The 15,235-nt window shown below is 58.5% G+C and overlaps 1 protein-coding gene across 4 annotated transcripts in view; it reads right to left on the bottom strand.

Annotated features, from left to right (window-relative positions):
- The window catches only part of NOL4L (nucleolar protein 4 like), a gene marked incomplete at its 5' end in the record, with an annotated part of 112,312 nt that overhangs the window by 19,571 nt on the left and 77,506 nt on the right, over positions 1-15,235 (bottom strand). The window contains 2 exons of one of the 4 annotated variants that reach the window (XM_081289174.1): positions 5,082-5,223; positions 13,425-13,623. In XM_081289174.1, the coding sequence (XP_081145300.1) occupies positions 5,082-5,190 (109 nt within the window). Of the gene's footprint in view, positions 1-5,081; positions 5,224-5,511; positions 5,680-5,737; positions 6,172-13,424; positions 13,624-15,235 lie in introns of those variants that run through there. The other 3 variants (XM_081289175.1, XM_081289176.1, XM_081289173.1) reach the window with 3 other exon arrangements.

Raw genomic sequence — 15,235 nt, 5'->3', positions numbered from 1 at the left:
TCTTCCCTCCTGACCTCCTACGGACATGCCACTGCCCAAGGCCCTCTGCCCATGTGCTGCCCCCTCTAAGGGCCTTTCTGGGTCTCCCGTCAGCATCAGCCACTGGCTGAGCACCTGTGGTCAGGCTGCGGACGGAGCCCAGGTCAGCCACTGGGCTGAGCAGGACGTTTCCTATAGCTCTGCTTGTAGAAAACTGGGACTTGGGTGCCTTTCCACGGGGGCAGCCAAAACACGGGCTCCAGAGTGACCTGCTTCCCTCTGGTCGGGAAGTTACTTCCCCCTGTGACTTCTCCTCCTCTGTGGGACAGGAACAGTCACAGTTTTGTGCTCACAGGGCCGGCGCTGGGCACATGATGGGCTAGAGCCAGGCGGCCTCCAGTTGCTGGGCAGACAGGACAACCCTTAAGACTTTGGCAGATCTACCTCGGTGACAGGGACAGGGAAAGGGTGGCTACAGCACTTCCCATCTTCTTAAAAGGAAACAAAGCTTTGATCGTGTGCACAGAAAAGTCTGAGAAAAATGTGCCCCCTGAACATTGGTATTTTTAATTTTTTCTTTTTTTGCTCCTTTATTTTTTTCTAAATTTTCTACAATGAATGTGACCCTTGGGAAAAAAGACCAAGAACAAGATGCACATCTAAAATGACAAGAAAGCAGTCAGTCTGGTGGGGCCCACCCTCCGGGTGCTCCCTCTTCCACCAAACCAGACTCCTGAAGGGAGGTGCCCGGTGGGCGGCAGGACAGGGCTCAGCACCCAGCAGAGCATGGCGCTCAGTTTCCCCGTGGCTGAACCCAGGAAGGGCCCTCAAAGACCAGCACCCTCACTGCCTCTGCGCAGCCTCAGACTGACACAGTACCAGGCACCAGGGCCAGGAGCATCAGGCAGGGAACCCAGACCTTCTGGTCAGCAGGCAGGAGCTCACTGGCTCTGCATCCTGACCTGATGGAGGGGACACTCCAGTGTCCTAGGGGTCCCTGCGGCCCAGGCTGGAAGAGTGGCCTCATGTGACAGGCACAGACCAGAGGCCTGGGGCTCTCCGGGCTCCACATGGCTCTGTGGCAGCAACCCCACTTCCTATCCTGTGGGAGGTGGAGGCAGGCCCCTGGTGAGCAGCACCCTGCACTGTCCCTGGCGCTGCTTCCTGTCTGCCCAGGGGGTGAGTAACGTCCACTCCCCACCTCAATGCCCCCCCCCTAGAGTCCAGGCGCCACAGTTTCCATCAGGAAGGGGCAGAGGGAGGCCTGGTAAAGCCCATCAGGGAGACTCGAGGAGGCCCTGCCGGTGAGGACACTCGCCTGACCTGAACCTGGCCCACCTGTGCCTACGACCCCCACGCTCCGGCCGCTCAGCCACGGCAGCCGTTTCCCCAGCTCCTCTGTGCCTGGCTGTGGGTTGCCCAGGTCGTGGCACTCAGGGTGCTGGCACTGAGGGGAGGACACAGGCGCCAAACAGATAACTCCCCAGCAGGGCCGACCACCACAACTGACTGCACTCAGCCCCAAGGCAAGGCCAGGATGCATCTCTGGCGTCCTAGCAGCTGGCTTCACTCAGGCACCCTCTGTCCACACCCAAAGGCAGCCGGGCTGGGGTCTCTCTGAGCACTGCCCATGTGCACAGAGGCATCCCAGAGCCGCAGCCAAGGCAAGTGGGGGTCTGCAGAGGCCTCGTCCATGTGTGGCAGGAAGCAGTGGCAGGAGTCAACTGTGCTGCCCTGGGCCAGGAGGGGGTGCCAAGTGGGCAGGGACCCTGGTGGAGAGGGGACAGCCCTAGGGCTTCCCTGGTGGCCCTGGCCGGGCAGATCTCCCTATGTGCTGTCTCCTCGCCTGCAAGGCGGGTCCAGAGAGCTTCTCACACAGGCAGCCAGAGCCCCACCCAGGGAGCATTGTGGGAGTGCGGGACTACTGCCACCACCTGCCCCAGGGACCCAGGAATGGGAACTCAGTGGCAGCTGTGGGAAATGCCACCAGGAGGTCTGTGCAGAGAAGGTTCACAAGCAGTGGCAGGGTTGAGGACAAGCAGGAGCCACCACATGGGCAGCACCCACACGACTGCTGCCCGGAGCCAGAGCCGCACACTCTGTCCACTCTCAGGCTGTCAACAGACCCTGTCAAGGCCCAGCCTTCCTCTGCCTATGCTAAGATTTTTAAAAAGAGGAAGAAGAAGAAGGAGGAGGAGGAGGAAGAGTAAAGAAAACAGAGGAAGAAAAGGAACAAGGCCCCGCCCACCACCAGATTGGGCAGTGCAGACCACCCGCTTCTCAAAGTCACTCGGTGGCATCACTGGCCAACAGGGGTGGGATGCAGCAACAGCTCATCCGCGTGGCCATGGGCGTCTTGCTCCTTCTGGTGAAAGGAAGAGTGGGGAGCTCGGACTGGGGAACTGTCCTCTTAAAGAACCCAGTCTATGACCCAGTCACACACCTGTGATCCAGCCGAGGCAGGAGGAGCACAAGTTTAAGATCAGCCTAGGCAACTTAGGGAGACCCTGTCTCAAAACAAAATGTAGCAAGGCTGGGGTGTGGCTCAGCGGCGGATGCCTGCAGTCAGTCCCCAGGACTGAAAGGAAAAGGATGCCACTTTCCCCACTGAGGAGTGACCTGCACCCACCTGACAGGCCTGCTCGTTCGCTCATCTGGGCAGCAAAGACTTGGCGTAACCCGCTTGGTGGCAGCTGGACTCACCAGAGTAAAAAGCCAGACTGCCACAGTGCATACCTTGCAATCAGACAGCCATCTTTCCAAAGTGCTGCATCCCTGGGGGACTGAGGGCCCCAGGCCACTTGCCAATCCCACCAGGGGACCTGAGGCTCTCGGGGAGCTTACAGGATGAAGAGCAGAGCTAAGGCTGGGTGCAGCGATCAGGGCCCACCACAGTCACCTGCTTGGTCTGTCCTAGTCCCTAGTCCTTCAGTAACAAGAGGGGACATGAGAATACCCTGAAGCTCCCGAAGGTCTCCTTTGCACTCATTCATGGGGCCAGATTTCAGCTCATTTCTACACAGAGAGCAGCTGGAAGGCTGGACCAGGAGTCCAGGCTGAGGGTATGCCCAGCCAAACCCTTTTGGGAACCCTTTGGGCAGACACAGTGGTCACCAACAGGCCCAAAGATTAGAAAGGGCAACAGAGAAACCAGCCGGCTAAGCCTCCTCATGGCCTGCGATGCCCTGCACCAGGTCTAGGCTGGCTCTGGCCAGCACATCAGCCCACAGTCTCCAGATACAGCTGCCGATTAGATGAATCCTGGTCAACATCACCCTCCCGTCTCTGTCTCTGGCAGTCCCTGACACACACCCTTGTTCTGTCAGCAAGTCAGCTTGCCTCGTCCCCTTATCCTGGCCAGGAGGGCTACCACCAGCATGGGCCTGCACTAGGCTCCTGAGGGCAGCTACAGGACAAATGAAACAGCCTCTCTGCGCCCTCAGTTGACATCTAGGCAGCAGGCGGCAGCTGCTGAGAGCACTGCAAGGCCCCCCACAGAAACTCCTCCTTCTGGTGCCTGGTCCTGAGACCCCAGATCACCACATGTCACCATGTCGCTGGGGAAGTGTTTCCATCAGTGACTACACTCCCAAAGGGTGTAGAGAACAATAGCACAAAACTCTGTTGGGAGTGAGGGGGGAACACAGCCCTATTCCTGGGCTGTGGGGTGTGCATATGTGTGTGTGTGGGGGGGTGTGGCAGTGCTGGGGCCAGGATCCAGGGTCCTGCACATGCTAGGCAAGCACTCTACTACCGAGCCACATCCCTGGGTTCCTACTCTGGGCTTCTGAAAAATGTTCTGGGCTCCTTCTTGGGAGGGTGTAACCGATGGCCCTTGGCTGAGCACTGCTGGCAAGTCCCTTGGTGTGTCTTGGGTGTGGCCCTCGATCAGCTCAGCTGAGGCAGGAGGTCAGCTGCTGGGCACATCCTAGTCCCAGAGCCCCAGGCAGCCTGTGGCGCCCCAACCCTGGTCCCCACCCCCATGGGAACGCTGGAAAGCGGCAGTGGCCGGGAGGGTCCCAGCACGAGGAGGTCTGGCTGACCTCACGAGGCATCAAGGCACAAAAGCCCTTTCTTTCCCAGCAGCCTCGCACCCTACTCTTTGCACAGCCACCCTCTGCGCTCCCCAGCCCCTGGCCCAGACACCACAGGCCACCTGCAGGCTGGGTCTCCTCCCAGACAAAGCCAGACTCAGGCTGGGAGGGGTGGCGGGAAGCAGGCGTGTGGTTCCGCCATGGAGACGAACTTTGACCCAAACTGTGGCTCTACCCCTTATTTACTCTTTCAAGCTAACCCGTTCTGCAGAGTTAACATTACACCCCTTTTTAACCCTGTGCCTCCCTCCCACATCCAGGCCCGACCTTCAACCCCACCTAATTGCTGGCTCCTACACCCCAGTTCTCTGAGGCCAGCTCTAACTCATCCCCCCACCCCACCCCACCTCCTCCCTGGAAGTCAGAGCCACCAGGGCAGAGGGGCCACCCATGCCTACAACCCTTTCAAAGGGAGGCAGATGCCATGGCCTTAGAGACCAAGCCTCTGGGGCTCCATATGGGGGCTTGGAGTGGACCTCTGGGATCTGACCTCTGACCCTAACTCTCCAACCCTCAGGAAGAAAGTCTCTATTCCAAGGGAGGCCAGAGGAGGCAGACTGGGGGGCCTTGGATGGCCACTGAGGTCAAGGAGGATATGGGAACACTGTACATATGGTCACTCACCGGGTGACCTGTCCTCTTGCCTTTCCTCTCTGAGCCACAGTAACACAGCTCTTGTTTCCATTGCTGGAAAGCTGGCCTACTCTGGGTCAGACTCGAATCATGACAACTTTGAAATCCATGTCCCTTGAGCCTAGGAACATCTGAGCACACAAACACGCATGGTGCCCTTTGGGGGACAGTCCTTGTGTGCTCCACCCATTCATCTTTGGGAGGAGGGACTTGCTCTGTCACTTGGGGCTGGGGGCATAGAGGTCCTGGAGATGTTGGAAACTCTGATGATGGTACCACCTCCAGAGGCCTCAGCCCAGATTCTACCACCCAGTCTGTCCAAGCTGCTCACAGGACAATCCAGCCCCTCCCCCACTGGCCGCGAGGGGCACTCACCGTCCTCTTGGCCATGGAGGTTCTGCGGGCTTCGCATCCTCTCGTCCTGGCTGGGACTCAGGCTGGAGGCCAGGTGTGGGTCAGCTGACATCCATGTGGAGTCATTCATATCAAAATCTTCACTGCTCACAGAAGTCTCATCCTGAGCAGAGACAAAGAATGCGGGCATTCAACAGGGATGGGCTCTCGTGGGGCCTGAGGCAGCCTTTGAGTGGACTCGGAGGCCTGTGGGCATTGGGAAGTGCCCTAGAGGGCACAGGGAGCCCCCAAACCTTGTAGTGAGGGCCGGGTGGTGCTCCCCCTGCCCCTTGGAAGTGGCCTGGGCTCTGGTTCCTGTTGAAGGCCAGGGCTGAGGCCCCCCGCTGTCTGTAATTGAAGACAATTAAGAGGCCTGCATCCTGTGGGGTGGGCGGCAGGGCCCAGCTCTTACCCTGTGAGCCAGGTTGAGATGAGGCTGTAAACAAGGGCTACTGCTGTCCGCCTGCAGCCCGGGAAAGAGGGTTCACTCCGCACAGGGCCAGCGGGCAGCAATGGCACTAGGGAGGCCAAGCGGCTGCCTCCACCAGGGCTGCCTCCGACTCCCCTGGAGCATGCATGGGATTCCTTTCTCCCACTCCCCCAACCCAGAGGACATTTCTGTCTTCCTCCTTCCTAACCTTTGCTGTGCTTCAAAGATATGCTCTTGGGTGGCTTCCAAAGCTGAAAAGGCCAGTCCCAGAAGTGTGGAGAAGGAAGGGGGTGGAACGGGCCAGGGTTCCGACCAGACAGCAAAGGGGGTTCAGCTCAAGGGCCTGGGGGGCCGCCAGGGCCTTCCAAACAGCCGGATGGCCTGCTGGAGAGGACCACGCCTGCCTCCTCTCCCCTAGCTGCTGGCTTCAGTGTGAGCCCTTGGCCAGTCATCCGGGAACCCCCGGGGCGGGGCCCTCTCAATCCAGCCCTCCAGCAGGAAGGGACCCCACCTCCTTCTGGCCCAGCCTCTTTCAGGAGCAGTAAGCAACTGTGTTTGGGAGCCGGCTGTAAAGCACAGGAAAGATGACCCAGCAGCTCCACACCCAGAGTTCTGGCCTTGCCTCCCTTTCCCCCGCACCCCAGCAAGATACAATGGCCTCTGTGGGCCCAGTAAGAACCTCTGGTGGAGCACCCCCAAGCCTCCCCACCAGGGCCCCTCACAGACAGGGCCCCGGCACAGACGGCTCTTTTATGTGAGCAAACACTTTGGTTTGAACTTTCTTCGCTGCTGTCCCTGGGGCAGACACATCTGCTAGAGAATGGCCTCCACTCCTCCCCCACCACACAGGGCTGGCAGGGAGTTTCCTGGAATTCGCAGCTTCTGTGCAGCCAGTGTGGACCCTCTGGGCTGAGTCCAGAGGACAGGGGCTGGGACCGGTACTGTGGGGCCCAATGTCGCCCCCACGCGCTCCCCCCACGAACTCGGTGTCCAGCTCCCTCCCGTGGCTGCCTGCTCTTCAAGCACAGGTCTGCAGCCCCCCAAAACTTGTTCACTTACACAGGAGTGCATATGCGCATACAAAGGTTCTCTCTGCACAAAGAGTACAAAAGCACAGAACTCTTCCCTACTTTAGCATGGGGGCTGACAGGTGGTGGTGGTGGGTGTCCTTTGGAAGTACAGAGAGAGTGCACTGGGTAAGCCGCTCCATGGGCCCTGCTGGAGCTGGGTGGCCTCTGGGAGTCAGGCGCAGGCATTCTCCCTTGGGCCTCTGCTCTGTGCAGAGGTAGGAAGACTCCGGGACATCAGTGGCACAGGCATGAATTAAAAGACTGGTATCCTATGAACATTTGGAAGCACCTATTCAAAGTCGCCATCCATTCATCAACAAGTATTTCCTGAATATCAGCTATAGCCAAGCACTGGACTAGGTGCTGGGAATCCAGCTGTGGAACAAAGTCTGACCTTCCTGACACCCCCCCATCCAGTGCAAGAGACGCACAATGAGCAGAAAAATACCTAAAGCGGTTGTAATGAGGGCTACAAATCACAACAAAGCCGAGGAAGAAGGGAGAGCGACCTGCAGGGCCACGCCTGCCAGCATGGTCCAGAGAGAGCCTGTTCAGGGCACACTGAGCAGAGGCTGCAGGAAGCCAGGAAGACCCACAGACACCATTACAGGCATGAGCTGTGCTGTTGGATCCCCAAGAGCAATGGCAAGGCTGTTGTGGTTGGATTTGGGTGAGCACACAGGGGTCGCAGAGCCACACAGGAGTGTCCTCTACGACAGTGCACAAAACCCTGGGTGGGCTGTCCCTATCATCTGTAGCTCAGAGGCTTGCGGAACATTCTACTAAGCAGAGAGGGGCTCAGGACCTCCAGGAGCAGCACCGAAATCACCCACGCTCAGGCCTCACTTGGCCACGTCCACGTCAACAGAAGCCCAAGCTCTTCAGGCACCCAGCGCTCCCCTTGCTTGGCTCATCCCACACTCCTACAGTCTCACTAGGTGGGCACAGTTCTCATCCTACAGATGAGGAAACAGAGACTCCTCAAGGCTCTCACTTGCCCAAGGCCACAGACTAACAAGTGGCAGAGCCAAGTGTGTGCCTTGCAAAGGCTCAGACACATCCTCCTTCCGGTCTCCAAACCTCTGCCCAAACTGCCCCCCTCCTGTAGAGGGCCCGTCCCATTCCACACACGCGCCCTCCACCAACTCCAATGCAGGGTCCATCATTAGTCTTCTGGAACACCTTGCCTGGCTGTACCTCGAGCCCAGCTGTACAGTGTCACTGTGTTATGGGTCTCTGCCTTGTCTTTCCCCAGAAAACCCTAGGTTCTTCCACGAGTGGGGACCAGCCTACATGTGCTCTGAGTTCCCGACAAGGCCAGCAAGACTTGTTGAATCAACTGAATTGCCTGGCACGACACTGGTGTTTAATGAGGAAGCTGCATTAATTTGAGAATTAAGGACTCTGGTCCCACTGCACACAGGTCTTGAACAGGGGCCATATGAAAACCTGGGCCCTGGCTGGTGGGACAGCAGCCACATGCTCCCCCTTCCTACAGCTGCCAGTGCTTGCCCTCCCCCAGCCTGGGGATTCTCTGGCTCAGACTGCTGACCTAGCCACTAAATGGACTCCATCCCACCCTGCCCTAACAGGTCTCACTGGGAAGAGGTGGGCTGTTTTACATTGGCATCGAAAACACCTGATAATGAAGGGCATCCAATGCCCACACGCATGGATCAGGCAAGGGTTCTAGGAGATTCCTTCCCAAGGGTCCTCTGAAGCCAGCACCTGAGGCAGGCCTATCTCCTGATCCGGTCATTGCTCAGGGGGCCTGCCCAAATGCACACAGGCACAGAGCCCAGGGGTAGAGCTGGGGTCTGGATGCTGGAAGTCTGCACTGAGAGCGAAAGCCTACATCACAGGCCACCGCACCACGCTTCCTTCGATCAAAAGAACCAGATTCCATAACAACAAAGTGCCTGAGATGAGACCAAAAGGGAACTCAAGGGCAAGGAGGCCACATCTATACTTAGACACGCGTGCATGCTGGAAACACACGCTCACTCTTCCATGAGTCGATGCACATTACTGAACAGCTACTATGTGCTGGTGTTGGGGACCCAGATGACCAAGGTGGGGCTCCTTCCCTTCAGACCTTGTCATCTTGGGAGAGGAACCAGCTGGACATTCTGACCCACTTGTAGGTACTGGGGGAAGGGGCTGTGGGATTTCTGCCCAGTTATCAGGGTCTTTTCCCATAGCCTCCAAACCTCAATTTTGGGGGGCAGGTACCAGGGATTAAACTCAGGGGCACTCGACCACTGAGCCACATCCCAGCCCTATTTTGTATTTTATTTACAGACAGGGTCTCACTGAGTTGCTTATTAGCACCTCACTTTTGCTGAGGCTGGCTTTCAATTTGTGATCCTCCTGCCTCAGCCTCCCAAACTGCTGGAATTACATGTGTATGCCACCATGCCCGGCTCCAAACCCCAATCTTTCGAGACGTGGTTCTAAGATCTTGACATCCTGACTGATATAGCAATTTTTTTAAGTAAGCAATCAAGTCTATTAAACCTAACTTTTCTGGGGGGAAAAAACCCCAAGTTTTGGCCAGACTTACACAAACACCTTCAACATCCACACTTTCAGGGTTGAGCTAGGAAAGCAGACTCCTCAAGACCCTCTGTAGCCAGGTCCTTGCCATGAAGCTCCCCACCCCCAGCCTCAGAGGGGCAGACTGTACCTCCAGTCACCCACTCACGCCTGAGCCAGCCGAGGCTGGAGAAGCAGGCTAATTACACAGGCAATTACCAGCACACACAGTTCTGAACCCATCACCCAAGTCTCGTGGGACCTGCAGGAGGCAGCCAGTGCAGGCTTGAGAGCACAGAGGCCTCACGCCTCTGCCGAGACCCAAGGCTCTCCCCTTCTCCCCCAGAGGCCACAAGCCAGTCACCTCTTGTTCTTCCCTTCTAGAATCTCGAGGGAATTTGAGCCACTCTTTTTTCCCTTTCTGTTAACAAACTTTAATAAAACTTCCACCAGAAAATAGAAGGGTGCATACAATCCATGCTTGTGGGTCCCCTCTCCCCAGACCCTGTGTGACTGGCTAGGCAGCTGTCCCCTGGTTTGTCTTACGTCTGCCCTGGATGTAAGACAAATCAGGGCACCCTGGAGCCTGTGGCCTTACCCACCCGGCAATAAAAGTCCATCATGTAACTGGCATCACAGGGCCTGAGCCATCATGGGTCACAGGGCAACAGGGCCAACTGCTCTTCTGAAAAGAGTACCCTGAAGTTGGCTGGGCAGGCAGGTAGCACCTAGTCAGTCTTTGGGACACACCCCAACCTGGAAGCCGTGACTCTGGGCAGGGGAGAGGAGCTGACCAAACCCTCCCTGTTCTTATCTTCAGTCCAAAATTCACAGGCAGGTTCAGCTTCTCTCCACCCAGCTCCAAGGCCCTTCCTCCTCTGTAGGCAAGCAGCACCAACCACTGCCCAGCCACGGAGGAGAACACGGGAGACCAGAGCAGAATGGAGGAGCACGTCTGTGTCCACGGCTTGTAACTATGGGGAGCTGCTATCAGTAACCTGATTATTTTACAACTGGGGTCAATTTCTCTGGAACTGGGCTCCTGGTGCCTCTGAAGTGGAGCCATTTGCATCCTCTAGGACTCAGGATCCAGGGGCGTGCCCGGCGCGATATTTTCCAGGCCTTTCCTTGGAGCTGTAATTCTATCTCTACCACTTACATGAGAAAGAAAAAGGAGGAGGATTTGCTGAGAATTTAGTGCAACTGTAAGCCCTAAGCCCTGACCAGGAGTCCTGGGTGTGTGTTTCAGAGGACGGTGGGGGCAGGGATGTGGAGGGGATGTTTCTGAGCCAGGCAGGAAACAGACCCCTCTCTGTACAGCCCCCAGGTTTGTTTGGTGGCCGGAAGGAACACCAGGCTTGGGCAGTTGCCCCAGCACCAGCTCTACCCGCCGTGGGTAGGCACCAAGATGCGGAAAGTGGTGCAGTTTTTCCCCCAGTGCTGGGCACGGCATGCTCAAGCACCTGTGGGCCCTTGCCAGGCCAGGGATGACTCGGCCCCTCATCTCCATGTTGGCGAGCACTGGGCACACCACCACATGCCAAGAAGGTACTGAACCACATTTGACCCCAATTCAGCCACTTCAGTTCATCAGATGGCTTAGTAATGGAAGGGGAAAATCCCCAAGATCCAGAGAAGCCAGGGTTCAGATCCCTATTGTGTTGGGTCTGCACCAGGAGAGGCTGAGGTGGTCCCAAGTCAGCTCCTAGGCTCCCTGGGGTCCTGAGGCTGCTGCTTCATGCCAAGCCCACCTGGCCACCAGGGGAGGAGGCCAGCCTTCCAGGGACACTCCCTGCACAATTCCACTCCTTCCTGCTACCAGGCCTCCTTTGCTCACCAGCCATACATACAAGCACAGCTCTTCTGGGAAATGTGAAGCAGGGTGGGCTGAGACAGCCAATCACCTACCCCACTTTAGGTATTCTCCCTCTCTCTCCTCGCGCTCTCTCTCTCTCTCTCTCTCTCTCTCTCTCTCTCTCACACACACACACACACACACACACACACAGTGTCTGTCATAACGGTGCTCACATATACATGTGCATGCTCTGTTGTCCTTGCTGTAATGGACGCCGGGGTGCTGGGAGGGAGCATTTCCCACACCTTCCCACTGGTGTATGGAGGGTAAAATGGGCTTTTGTTCCTAAGCAAAGGCAACTGGCTGTTTTCCCAGCATTCCTCACCATGAGGGCCTCATTGATACCCCCAGTCCCTGCCATTAACGGGGGTCTCTTTAAAAGGGACATTGGAGAGATGAGCTGCAGCAGGCAGGATTCTTCCAGCCAAAAGGAAGGCTGCGGGGAATCACTCTGAGCTAATCCCCTACAGGACTGTCCTTCCAAGAAAAGGACCCAGACAAGACAAAAAAGTTCCTGAGCAACTCAGAGATGGCCCAGCTCCCCATTGCCCCAGGGTGGCCAAGGCCAGGAAAGAAGTTCCTCAAAGTCAGCCTTCTCAACTGGGAGGAAGATCCTGGGGTGCTCTGGCTTGGCAGGAAGGTGCTGAATGGGGTTCAGACACCCAGCCACGGGGCAGTGGGAGCAGGAGGTGCTGCCTTAAAATCCTACTCACAAAACAAGCCCAGCCTGAGCGGGGATTAGATGGGAGCTAGATATTATTCAAGGACACATTTAGGCCTTAATGGCTTTCCAATGAAGGGGTAATTTACTACCTGGGGGGGGGGGGTTAAACTACCCACTGGGGCCTGAGCCATAAATGGGCCTTCTCCCCAGACCAACTCACAGCCACGAAGCCAGCATATTACAGGGGTCAAGACAGAGGACCTGGTCTCATCATTAGAAGCTCTCTCCAAAAAAGTAATGAGAGCCCCCAACACCTCTCCTTAGGCCTACAACTTGGGCATGTGTGGGGGATTGGCAGGTGGGGTGGGAGGGGGTCCCAGCTGATTCTGGGACCAATAAGATAAGTAGAGCTTTATCTCAAGGGAGAATCTATTTCAGGCCACAACCCTCAGAAAGAGGAGGAAATCACAGAGTCCAAACACCATTTCAGGTGAAATCAGGAGGTTATTCATCTCCCCTCAGAGCAGACAGAAAGAAAAATCAATGTTTTAGAGGGGGAAAAATGTTCCATTTGAATTAATGGGTTTGTGGCTTCTCCATTGATCCGAGCCTCTTCACACTTTCTTTTTGTGCTTTTGTGCTCTTGGGGAGGGAGGGAGGGAGGGAGGGAGAACAGACTGGGGACTGGGGCGGGAGGGGGGGTTCTCATAACGAAAAGGACGGTCTAACCTTAACCTTTCTCTAGGAATAATGCTAATTAGCGAGGCTTAATGAGAACTTCCCCCAGGAAGCGCGGCTCGGTAGGGGCGACCGGTAGGACGGCCAGACTGGGGCAAAGGCAGCTCGGAGTGAGAGTAGGGTCACTTCTGAACCCAAGCGGTGGAATTAAGGGGGGAAAAAAATCTCCCTTCTCCCTGCCCCACTCCAGCCAAAGTATCCGTCCCTTGAGGACTAGGTAGAGGACAGAGAGTAGCGGGCGGAGGTGTAAATCCAACTTAACCCTGCGCGCGCCCTCCAGCCGGCCGGCTGCCCCTAGCCCAGTGTGCCCCTGCGCCGAGAGCCGCCGATGCCTACGACTTCCGCACGGATGGTGCACCTGAGAGGGGCACCGGTTCCCTTGAGGAGGGACAAGGGCCTGCCAAAGTGGGTTCAACTCTGCAAACCGCGTCTCAACTCGCCGCACCGCGGCGGGGAGCCCCTCCCTGCCACTCGAAGCTTCCCGTCCTCACATCCCCAAACACAGTCCACTTCCCTTCTCCCGGAGGCAGCGGCAACCCGAGCCCGGCCCCCACCCCGCCGCCAGCGAACGTCTTTCTCTCCGGGACGCGGTGCCCAGCCCGCTGCAAACGGTGTGGCCGCGGCACAATACCGCGGCGCGGCGCACACAATCACCGCCCCCCAGGACCGGCGGCGCGCACAGCCCGGGAGTGGGGTGCGCCCGGCAGCCCCGGGCACTTGGAGCCAAGCACACCTCTCGGGCACCCGGCGGCCCCCAGAGTCAGCCTTCACCGGCCCCCACTCTCGGTCATACTAACCCGCCACCCCCCCTCCCGCCCCAGCCCACTCCGCCCAGGGCGCAGCCGCTCGCCCGCGCCCCCCTTCTCAGCCCTGGCGCAGGAAGCTCCCCCTGAGTCCCCCTCCCCGGAACCCCCCTAGCCCCCCGCCCCCCTAACCGCAGCTCAACGGCCGGCGGCAGCGGAGGGAGGAGGGGGCGACGGTCGGGAGCCCGGAAACGGCCCGATCGCCGGGTCCCGGCCGGACTCCGTACCTGGGCGGGCGGCGAGGCGGAGACGGGTGGTCGAGCTCCGCGAGTGAGCGGGGCAAGCGGCGGTGACAGCCCCACAGCTCCAGCTGCTGCTGCTGCTGCTGCTGCCGCCGCGGCCGCCCGGGGAGAGGGGCTGGCACCACCGCGGCGCGTCACTGCCCGGCCCGGGGGCGGGGGTGGCCAGGGGGAGGGCCCAGGCGAGCGGCAGCGGCGGCGGGAGGGAGGAAGGGGGAGGGGGGCACCGGGCACGGGGAGGCGGGACCGGGCACGGGGCGGGGGCCGGGGGGAGGGGAGCGCAGGGAGGACGCACGCAGGGGGAGTAGGAGGAGCAGCAGGAGGAGGAGGTGGAGGGGCAGGCGGGCGGGAGGAGTGGGCACTGAGGGAGGCGGAGGGAGGGAAAGGAGGCACCCAGGGAGACGGGAGAGGAGAAAGGAGGGTGGGGGAGAAGAGGAAGAAGGAGGGGGCACTGGGCCAGGTAGTGGGGGGGATAAGGACGCGCTGGACTCGCCGCCGTGCGCTCTGTGGGGGGAGAGCGCTCTTAAGGGAGAAGAGCTTAAAGGAAGATCCATGCGGGGGGCCGGGCCGGGGAAAGCAGGCTGTGGGGTCTGTGCCTGCCCCTAGCTCCGGGAGGCCTTTGGGTCCCGGGGGCGGGGGCGGGCACCTGGCAGTCTGTCTGTGTTCAGGCCAAGAGAGGGAGACTTGGCCCAAAGAAAGTGACTCAGGCACCTTCGGGAACTCTCCGTGCCCCGGGGCCTTCGGACAGCCCACGACCCCCCTCGGGTCTCTCCGGTTCCTAGGGGACAGGGATCCTCCTTGGGCGGGGCTGCCAGGCGTGGGGGCTCGGCCCCAGGAGGTCGGAGTGAGACCCTGGCCTGGAAAATCCAGGCACGTGGCCGGCTCTCTGTCGGGTCCCCACCCCCCCACCACAAGGCCCCCTTTTCTTGATCAAGTTCAAGCTCGAGCTCCTTGCCGCGCTACCCCTCGGCCGCCCCCTCCTCTTCCCTCCCCTCCTCTCGCCCTCCCTCTATTCCGCACCATCTCGCCTCTTCACTCTTCCTTTGTCTCTTTCCCACCACTTAGTTTACACCGCCCCTGCTCCCCTCCTCCCTGTCCCCCAGTAGGCGCCTAAGTGTCCAGGCTGCACTCACCTGTTCGACCCAAACATTTCGGAGACCTAGAGCGCCCGCCGCCCGTTCCCTCCCGGCTCCCTCCGCCATCCCTCACCCCACTCGGCGGGTTATTGTGCTCCACCAAACCACACTGTGCCGGCTTCTTACGGTGCGCAGTTGTAAAGTCATAGGACTATATCAAGAATGCTGCTCCATCCCAGATCTGGGCGCGCACTGTCCGCGGAGACTCAGTACCGCAGGAGACGGAAGACCCACGCGGATCACAGATGCGATCTTCCTGGCAAACAGACCTTCTCCCCGGGTGCAGGAGAAGACGGTTGGGATCGGGTATAGCAGGGTGGGGAATGAGGTACCTGGACTTCCGGGCCACCTCAGATTCGGCCTGAAACGTAACATGCTAGTCCCCAAACAGAATTAGACCCCGACTGAGAAAATGGGTCAGGGTCAGCCGCACCCACCTCTCAAATCCAAACCCCTGTTGCAACAGATTAGGTTCGGATAAAGCTAATGTTTCAACGGGGATAGAGATACGCTTGTGGAATTCTGTGGGGAAATGCGCCCCCCCCCCACCACCAAAAATAATAATAACAATCCCACCTCCTGGTTCCTCTGGTTGAATCCGAAGAGGAAAGGTAATTTCTACAGACTTCTTTACGCTACAACTTACTCACAGTAGAACCAGCT

This window comes from Spermophilus citellus, assembly GCF_964194105.1.
Source record: "Spermophilus citellus genome assembly, chromosome: 4".
NCBI lineage: Eukaryota > Metazoa > Chordata > Mammalia > Rodentia > Sciuridae > Spermophilus > Spermophilus citellus.
Note: the sequence above shows the minus strand (reverse complement) of the source record. Positions and strands in the feature narration are given on the sequence as shown.